We start from the raw sequence: 10,268 nt of genomic DNA, 5'->3' as shown, positions 1-10,268 counted from the left end.
TTCCATATGATATTTAGCAGGAGTTGAAATATTCACCAACAATTTCTGTTAAGAGCGATTTCGATCTTCTGCCAAAAAACGAGGCAATCAGTTCCAGAAAATGTACACGTTTAGTTCTTTGTACATTCGTGAAGTGTATATTTTATTTCCTGATCTATGTTAAAAGGCTGGTTTTATATTTACTGTTCTTTAACAGGCTTTGTTTGAATTTTTAAAGGAATTTAAAGAGGTTTAGTGAACATTTCGCCAGTTTATTTAGATATACCATGGAATATGTTAATGGGTGTTCAAAGACTAACATTGTATCAGATCCTTGTTTTATAGTCTTATCTTCAACCTTTACTTCGGAGATTACCAAGAAGGAAACTGTTTTCCAATGGAAGAAGGACGGATGCACTGACCCACAACCCACCCATAGAGCGTGAATGCTTTCCGCCTTTACCCAGATTTATTTACTCTCTTTCTCTTCAGAAGACGCTGAAACGTGTTGGATCATTTTTCACGCCTTCTGCTTTGAGCTTTGACAATCAATATTCACAGTCAATAGAAGGTTGTGATGAGTTAGTTGTTTTCATCTAAACCAATGTTGCCACTGGATACATAACAGAATGGGGCTCTTGGCTTTTCCCTGCCCTGCAGCGTCAAGTATAACAATCCTACCACAGCTTTAAGTGAGATCAGCAATAATTCAAATTGCCCCATACAGAATTGGGTCAATGAGATGGTTTGATCAGATACGGAGCCATGTGATGAACAGGGTTTGATCCAAAGTATCAATCGTTTCTTATCACTATTCACTACTCCCTGAAAGCGGCCATGTGAACATCCAAAGCGGAGAGGACCAGGTTAGGGGCAAACTGGCCTCGTGCTTAACCTCACGATGAAGATTCGCATCGACAAAGTTGAAGATCCAGACAAGCAGTGGAGGAACCCGTCCTCAGTTAAGGATTCAAGTTATTCCTGCTTTTAATAGTTCCTTCTTTTCGAGAAAGAAACCGAAGCATTACGATTCAGAAAAGGCTGTCTCTGTATGTTCTGGTCCTTTTGAGCTAAATTTAAGATTTGCATATTCACTCATGTCCTTGCAACGCACATATCCATCCCCTGAATGAATAGCTGCAAAGTTCACACTGGCGTAATGAATTTCTTCGTTCTGCTCAGTCGAGTTGGATATCACTTCTCTGCCCTCATTGTCTGGCTCATTCTCAACGTGTTCCGCCTGCAACAGAAAGAACAAATGGGACAGATGCACCAGAAAAGGCGGTACACATTCACAAGGAACACATACTAGAGCTACACAACTTGAACTTGATGTCGATACACAGGGCACGTTGCACAAATGCCTGAATGACACGTAGTGCGATGCATAAAGAACACGCAGTACTGAGAGAGCAAGATGAATTTCCGCCTCTATTGGAATAGAACCAGTGTTGCGAAACATAAAATTCACAGAGGGAAAGTCTTCCTTACGTCTGCACACTTTGTGTTAGCTACATGTCATTATCGTTATCCTGGCGAGTGCAGATGCAGGTATATTTTCTGGCTACTGCCAGTAGGTGGCACGGCGGCTCCACTGGACTTGACGCGATCAAACAATCCTCACACAGGAGATCTATTGCGATGCATCACTAAACTGACTGGTCTTCAATGTAGCCTTAGAGTTCAGAACATATTGGAGTAGAAATCTATCAGGAATGGATAGATTGTTCATATTCTTCATCACCCCTCTTCATATTCAATTCCATTGCAATGCGATATGACCAGTTTTACACGACCGCCTCAGTTCTGCTCTCGGGTTTTATTTATTTATTTAGAGATACAGCATTGAAACAGGCCCTTCGGCCCACCGAGTCTGTGCCAACCAACAACCACCCATTTATGCTAACACTACAGTAATCCCATATTTCCTATCACCTCCCTACACTAGGGGCAATTTTCAACGGCCAATTTACCTATCACCTGCAAGTCTTTGGATGTGAGAGGAAACCGGAGCACCCGGCGAAAACCCACGCAGACACAGGGAGAACTTGCAAACTCCGCACAGGCAGTACCCAGAATTGAACCCGGGTCCCTGGAGCTGTGAGGCTGCGGTGCTAACCACTGCACCACTATGCCGCCCAACTGTTTTCAATTGTTCCCTGGAATCCAGTGGATATTGCTAATGCATGCACACTGGGTGCCAGTGGGCTACATGCTCAAAGTGTGCCTGAAACGAGGATGTTGAACAGTTGGGAAGGGATCACTCGACAGGGATTAGGCACCGGAGCACTGGCAGTTTTATTCAATTTAGTCTCGATGCTATTCATAGAGCAGCCACTGCTAGTTTGGCAAAGACCTGTGATTGAGCCTCTTAGACCAGGTGTAAGCTCAGACCACAAGGAGTTCTCTCTGAAAAAAACAGAGCAGGAATTTTAAAAGTCCTAGTCAATCCATTTGTTGCACATCACTTTGAGAAGTCTTGCTGATGCGAAAGGCGCTACATAAATGTACTAATTTCACACGGACACATCAGTGAGACCTGTTTCACTGAAGCTCCATTCATTAATTACCTTCTCTGTTCTCGAGTATCGTAGCACATCGTTACAGCGTTTTCTCCTGATAAAGACAGAGTGAAATAAATTTAAATTGCATGTATTCATTGAGTTGGTTGCTGATTAACACTCCCTGTAAACTTAATGATAGCATTTTTGTTAAAAGCACAAAGAGAAGATTGATTTCCTCTTTCATTGTTTGCATTGAAAACTGAATCTGCTCTATTGGCCCAGTAACAATTTCGCTGGAAACGAAAACGAGCAGAAAACTTCTAACTTTCCACTGGGGTACAAAGTGTCTGTGCGGTAGTTTCAAGTGGGCGATAGCCAATCACTAGTTCGTGTTGCACTCGACTTTCTTTTTTCATTTAAAGCTGCCTATTGGCTATCGCCCGTTTTGTGCTACCACTCGAAATCGCTTTATAGCGACTTTTCTACCATTGGAAGCAACGTGCAACTTGAGTGAAATCAACATGACTACCAGCCCAGAATGAAAATTTCACACCAATGTGTTAAGCATTTGTGAGCGAATATTCACACTGTTTCCCTTTGGACCAATGACTTAAAAAGGCCTGTGGGCAAAGGTCAATTCTCATCTGTACAGCTGACCAAACAGTTGAGCAAGGGCACAGGTAATAGATAAAACAAAGAGGTTTTATCCGTTCTGTGTTACATTCTGCCTCAAAGGTACATCCCTCTCTGTAGCGTGCAGGAGGTCGAAAAATATCGATCATCTGTTAATTATTGACAATTTAACATAGCATTTCCCCAATTGAATCCCACTAACAGGCATTGAATTAATTGATTGCAGGTAAGTTACAACAACAACTACAATTGAGAAACGTCACTTACTTTCTGAACTTCATGGCCACACAGATGACAACCAAAACAATAGTGATCAGACCTGCTGCTCCGATTCCTACAATCAATTTATAGTCTGGTCTTCCTAAATATCAGAACATGATGTTAGACAGAAAACATCGAACTGCAGCTGGCAATAATAAGTAGTAATTCCCATTTTGAGAGCAACTTTACTATATTTAAAAATATCTCTAAAGTTTGTAAACTGTATACAATCATGTAAGATTATATATAGCATTCTGTTGCTTTAGTATTATGTCCTATAATATTTCTAAATACCATATATAACGACAGGACCTGCCAAAACCCCAACCTCCAGCCACCGCGAAGGACAAGGTTTTCCAGCTGCATGTGAACATCACCTCCAAGTTTCTGTTCACCACCCTGATTGGGCACATCGCTCCGCTCCTTCATTCTTGATCGAACAGCACGATGGGAGCACCTTCAGCACACTGAACTACAGCCATTCTAGAAGAAGGCCCAGCATCACCTTCTCAAGGGCAAGTAGGGCTGAACAATAAATGCCGGTCTTTCCTGTGACGCTCAGCTCCATAGTTTAAATGAAAATATAAACCTGACTCTCCTTTTGGGGATCACTTATGCCATCTCTGGACATATTTTCTGAACACACGTTACTGCCGTGGAGCTTGGCCTGTCACATGCACACAGTGTGAAATTCCAGGAGGAAATTCTAGGGAGCTTTTTAAAGGCTGGCTACGTCGACTTGTGCATTTTACACTGTTGGTCAAAGTTATTATTATTGCCTTGGTTGTTTCATTTTTAAGGCAAAAAGCAGACGATTATCAGTGAAAAAGACGGTATGTCATCTATCCCTTTGTAAGTTTACTCACTGAAATACAAGCAGTAGTTACCTGGTAAATCGAGTTGCAAGCTGGAGAAAGTGACACCGTGTTTGTTTGCTCCATAACAAGATACATTGTGGTCAAGTCCCAGCTCCTTGCTCAGTGTCAATTTGCTTAGTATTAGATTGCCGTCCATTACTGAAGAAGCGACTCCAACATCTGGACTGTTCCCTGTGATGTTTTTACCATTCAGGCTCCATATAACATGCTGTACTGGCGGGTTTCCCTTCACTATACAGACACAGTTGATGTTATTTTGCGATCTGGAGCAGTTTGCCGGTTCTACCATCCGTGGGGGATCTACAATACAGGTAAATACAAAAATCATCCTCAACTCAACTAACAGCGGTTTGACTCGGGGACAAAATAACTGTTGACACAGAACAATGTGCACTGTAAGTATATTTTAAGCATGCTTTGTCCAACACATGAGTTTCTGACAAGAGACTTTGAGGAAGGCATTAGCTGACCCGTGACTATTGACGACAATAATAGTAAATACGTGATATTTCCTCTCATTGTTCTTCATTAATGGCTGTGTAAATATGGCGCATTGATGCACCTGGCAACTATGTGTTGGGAACACTTTGTGAGAATTTCTGGTTTCAGTTTTCTGAGGAATCCATCACCTTTCACATGGGCTTCCATTGTCAATATTAATGATTTCTAGGTGAGACGTAGCTCTGGGAAGACAAGCAAACTACACCGAGCGGAGCCTGTAATGTACTTGAAAGCCAATGGAGGGAAGGTAGCTGCAGCTGTATTAACATGAAGTAACTTCACCCTAAGCTGAACGTCTTTGCTATACTTACATTCTACAGAAATCTGTATGGAGCTGTTTGCAGTGCCCAAGCTATTTTCAGCCATGCACCAAAAGTTTCCGTCTTCATTCAAACTAATGTTATTAAATACCACTTTCAGTTCACTGGAGAAAGATTTGTTGATCTCTTCACCATTTCGCACCCAGCTTAAACTCACTGGTGGGTTTCCCTGGCCCTTGCAATATATGAATAAAGATTGTCCTTCCAACGCTACGATAGAAGAATTGACCATTGGCTTCCACGGTGCATCTGAAACAGACCCAGATTTCAACAATTATAAAATGTATTATAATGAAAATCACTAGCATTATAATCATTGAGGTAGTGACTGTTAGAACTTCTGCAAACACCAAACAACCCGCCACAGTGCAACGATCCAGTACTTTGAATGCCATAAATGTTCAATCAATTTGTTCACCATTGTTTGATCTAGATGTAAATCACAGAATCCAGATTTGTTGCAGCTGTACTTTTAGAAAGAATCCAGAGCAGAATATTGAGGAGTTGTGTCATTAATGGCTTCAAATCAATTCAGTAAATTAAATATGTTTAACTGAAACATGTATTACCAACAAATTTCTTTGCGAATGCTGACTACTTTTTTCCATTCCTGCCATAGTTCGGGCGGCGGACGCTGACGTAGTGGTATTGTCACTGGACTAGTGACCCAGAGACCTCGGGCATTGCTCTAGGGCATGCGTTCGAATGCCACCACAGCATAAGTAGAATTTGAATTCAATTAATAACAATCTGGAATTAAAAAGCTAGTACAATTGTTATAAAGATCCATTTGGTTCAATAATGTCCTTTAGAGAAGGATATCTGCTGTCCTTACCTGGTCTGGAGGATATATGTGACTCCAGACCCATAGTAATGCGGTTGACTCTTAAATGCCCTCCGAAATGGCTGAACAAGCCTGCTTCTCTCTCCACAGATGCTGCCAGAACTGCTAAGTAGTTCCAGCATTTCTTATTTGTATTTGCAGCAAGCCACTCAGTTGTCTCTAACTGCTACAAAGTCAATAAGGAATGAAAGCGGACAGATCACCCAGCATCGAACTACGCAGCAGAAACGACAATGGCATACCCAGCCGTGCCGTCTCTGCAAAGTCCTCCTTACTAACATCTGGGGGCTTACACACAAGTTGGGAGAACTGTCCCAAAGACTCGTCAAGCAACAGCCTGACATCATCATCCTCATGGAATCTTACCGACAATCTCTGACACACTGCCATTACCATCCCTGGGTCTGTCCTATCCCAATGGCCGGACAGAGCCAACAAAGGTGGAGGCACAGTGGTATGCAGTCAGGAGGGAGTTGCCCTGCGAGTCCTCAACTTCGTGCCAGATCCCATGAAGTCTCATGGGTGGGGGACCAAAATGTCCATCACCAAGAGTGGCTCGGTAGCACAACGACTGACCGAACGGCCAGATTACTAATGGACACAGCTGCGAGACTGGGTCTGCAGCGGGTGGTGAGGGAACTAACAAGAGGGAAAAACATAGCTGATCTCACCCTCATCACTCTGCCTGATACAGGTGCATCTTTCCATGACAGTATTGGTAGTTTGACTACCGCACAGTCACGGTGGAGACAAAAACTGGTCTTCACATTGAGGATACCTTCCATCGTGTTGCATGGCATGACCATCGTGCTAAATGGGATAAATGTTGAACAAATCTAGCAATGCCAAACTGGGCATCCATGAGGCACTGTCGGCTGTCATCAGCAGCAGCCGTGAATGGTGGTGGGCAATTAAACAACTAACTAGAGGTGATGACTCCACAAATATCCCATCCTGAATGATGGAGGAGCCCAGAACATCTGTGCAAAAATAAGGCTGAAGCATTTGCACCAATCTTCAGCCAGAAGTGCCGAGTTGCTGATCGAACTCGACCTCTTTCTGAAGTCCCCAGCATCACAGATACCAGTCTTCAGCCAACTGGACTCCGCGTGATATCAAAAAACGACTGAAGGCATTGGATATCACTAAGGCTATGGCCGTGACAACATTTCGGCAATACTGCTTAAGACATGTGCTTTCGAACATGCTGTGCCCCTAGCCAAGCAGTTCCAGTACAGCTGCAACAGTGGCACCTACCCGGCAATGTGGAAAATTGACCAGGCATTTCCTTGTAGGCAGATGGCTAACAGCTAAGCATCTGCAGAGCATGAAGGGAAAAATAGCCATCCTTACACAAGGGTGAGAACCGTGAGAAATGAACCATGCCGGATAAGCAGTGCGTGAAATTGGATATGCTACGGATGAGACTGCTAGTCAAGGTTCAGAAAACAAGAACAAGGCCAGACGATGTATTTTGTTTAGCTTTGCAACTAACACTGACTCCAATCATGGATGCACGTGACTAAGGACATTCGTGAGGCTGGGAACAACTGTATAAAAAGGCGAGGCTAGGAACCCCGAAAGGAAGACGACCTGCAGGACCATCGTAGAGGGAAACCAGTTCGGGATTCTGTGAACAGAATGCATCAGAGGGAGACTGATCAACTCACCTCGCAACAGGTAGCATTTAAGTGCAAGCCGTGAGTCTTGCGACTTACTGTAACAAGTAACAAGTAGGTTAACAAGTGAAATAACGAGTAGCTAAGTGATTTAAGTATCAGTAAATGTGTTTATACGAAGTATCTCGCGCATGTGTCTTTTGTCTGCCACGTCTGTTGACACCCTAGTTTGAGGGTCAACATTTTAGCGACCCTCGGATCACCTTAAAGTCACACCATGTCCGACCAAAGACGTGCCAGACAAACGGCAAAATGATGGATGCCTGTCCTGAGTGGGCGAAGGAGCACCGGGGGTATCTAAAGCGTAAATGGCCCAAGTGGGTCAAATATGCTGATAAAAGTTTTGAGGTTCCGTGACCCATTGGACAGAACCACTGAGAAGAGGCTACGAAAGAACAAGTGAAGCACGACTCTAAGCTTAGTAAGGCTACAGCAATAGTCAGTTGTATGAGGGAATTGTGTGAAAAGAAAATCGAGAATGGTAGGTTAAAAGCAGAACTCGAGGGGACCAAACTCCGGTTAGACGTCTCCAGGCGGGAGACAGATAATTTGAGGAAAAGGGCGTGTGAGGAGGAGTGTAAAGCACAAACGTACGTTACTCATACGAGTCAGTTTCAAACTCAATTTGAACAGGCGCACCAGGAGAATCAGAGAGAGAGAGAGCAGTGCAGGAGAAAGAGACAGCTAATAAGGCGGTGTCCGACTTAAATGAAAAATGTTACAATTTGCAGGCGGCCCCTAATTACACTGCACCAGTCCCACTGGCAAGGGCAGTGTAAAGGCGTCGAACACTGTAAGTGTCAGTGAGAAATAGATAGATAAAAATGTCAACTTGCTGCCAACCGAGGTATGATATGTGCTTTTCGGGAAACACAAGGGAACGATAATGACGATGTGGATGGTGGCAGTCTGGATGAATCAGTCCTTCGGCATGGATAACGTGAAGGAGAAGGAGAACGTGATTGGGGCTGGGTCGATCCACCACCACAATACATCATCAAGTAGCTGGTCCCTGCTGCAACGCCTGAGACGATACCAATGAACAAAACAACGACGACCAGAGATGCGTCTGATGAAAACGGAAGAACTTCTTATCGTACTCCCCTTACTGTGGCGCAATTGTTGGAAATAGCCAAGAAGATAACGCCCCTGGAGCCGGGACAGGACGCTTAGGAGTTCTTTAGTCATTGTCATAGACTTGGGACGTACATGGCTTAGATGCAGGGGAAGAGCAAAAATTAGTTCTTCTGTGTTTGGGGAAAACGATCCTCATTGCTTTGCCTGAGAATAGAGCTAATGGGGAAGGGACCTTCGAGGAAACCAAAACCGCCATTCTGTCCGCTATGGGATATGACAAAGGGCACCCCGTTGATTTACTACGTAAGTGCAGGCAGCGCAAGGGGGAACACCCAACGGCATTCCCCAGTAGATTGTGAGTCCATTTCAACGATGTCTTGGGCCAGGCCTTAACTGGGCAGAATTGGAAGCCCCTAAGAGAACCCGGTGTGTCAGAACGTTCGTCTCCCATGCCACTGAAAGCAATACAAAAGCATGTGAACTTTTGACACAGTGGACAGTGGCCAAACTGAAGAGTGGGCAGTTAGGCGCATGACCATCGCCTGGGAAAGGGAGGCACAGGAGAATGCAAGGCAGGGGTCTAAAGAAAGACGAATGAACCAGGTTAAAAATCAGAGCCAGGCCCTGGATGGAAAAATGAAGGTCGGGGGAGCGAGGGGGGCTGGGAAATAAGAATTTCCGGTAACCTTCACCCCGTATGCTGCCCCAGTTGGTAGAGACTTAAATCAAAATCAAAATATCTATCCTGGCCAATGTTGTAATTGCAGTAAAATGGGCCATTATGTTAGAGAGTTCCAGAAACCATCCACCGACATCCCCAAGGTCAGGGACCCGCTCTAAATCATTTTCCCCCACCACCTCCACCACTGGAGGGACCTTGGGAAAAGAGACAGACATCCGCCCATATGGACTCAGTCATGGAGACAGACTGTCCCAACCTTCTGCAGCCTCAGTACCCTTCCCAAAATCCGAGTGCATGATGGTGTCAGACCTCTGCAGTATGGGTGTGTAGCGCCAAATGGGATGGTGTGGAACGACGTCTGGTGGAAGGTGAGGTCGGGGGCACCCCACCGAATGTCTACGGGATACTGGACGTTCTGACACCACCCTTAACACATCCAAAGGAATAGATCCGTCATGGTGTACTAAACGGGCCATCTTTTCGAGTGGTTTCACCGGCCACTCAGAGGAGAGATTTGAAACTAGCCGCTTAGAATTTAGACTTGGAAATTTGATCTGCGATCACCCGGCTATATGAGTAAAACTACACCCTGAAGCAGAGCATATCCTCGGCTCTGACCTAATGAGGAAGTGTATTTTGTCGTTTCATCCAGTGAATTGCAGTATTTGGCTTTTGGGTGAAGTAGCAGAGGCGCTGGTAGATGTCTCCACTGGGGTGTACCCCGAAAGAATTTGCACAAACGGGAACTTTGGGTTAAACCTACGGATATGTCTGACGATCCAGAGATGCAAGAAATTATTGGCAAGCATATATCCGCCTTTGCAACCCACAAACACGACTGTGGTTGGATGATAGATGAAGTGGTCACAGACGGCCCTGATCCAAAGGCACAGAAACAATATGGATTTCC

At 44.5% G+C, this 10,268-nt stretch overlaps 1 protein-coding gene across 1 annotated transcript in view; it reads right to left on the bottom strand.

Moving 5' to 3' along the window:
* Positions 1-230: 230 nt before the first annotated feature.
* The window catches only part of LOC137363929 (myelin-associated glycoprotein-like), a 29,407-nt gene continuing 19,369 nt past the window's right edge, over positions 231-10,268 (bottom strand). The window contains exons 6-10 of the mRNA XM_068027431.1: positions 5,068-5,325; positions 4,265-4,555; positions 3,384-3,477; positions 2,550-2,595; positions 231-1,219 (exon numbers count right to left, since the gene is read on the bottom strand). Coding sequence (XP_067883532.1) covers positions 1,004-1,219; positions 2,550-2,595; positions 3,384-3,477; positions 4,265-4,555; positions 5,068-5,325 — 905 coding nt within the window. The 3' untranslated portion in view covers positions 231-1,003. The remainder of the gene's footprint in view (positions 1,220-2,549; positions 2,596-3,383; positions 3,478-4,264; positions 4,556-5,067; positions 5,326-10,268) is intronic.

This window comes from Heterodontus francisci, unplaced genomic scaffold, assembly GCF_036365525.1.
Source record: "Heterodontus francisci isolate sHetFra1 unplaced genomic scaffold, sHetFra1.hap1 HAP1_SCAFFOLD_534, whole genome shotgun sequence".
Lineage (NCBI taxonomy): Eukaryota > Metazoa > Chordata > Chondrichthyes > Heterodontiformes > Heterodontidae > Heterodontus > Heterodontus francisci.
This window is presented reverse-complemented; position numbering and strand designations above follow the sequence as displayed.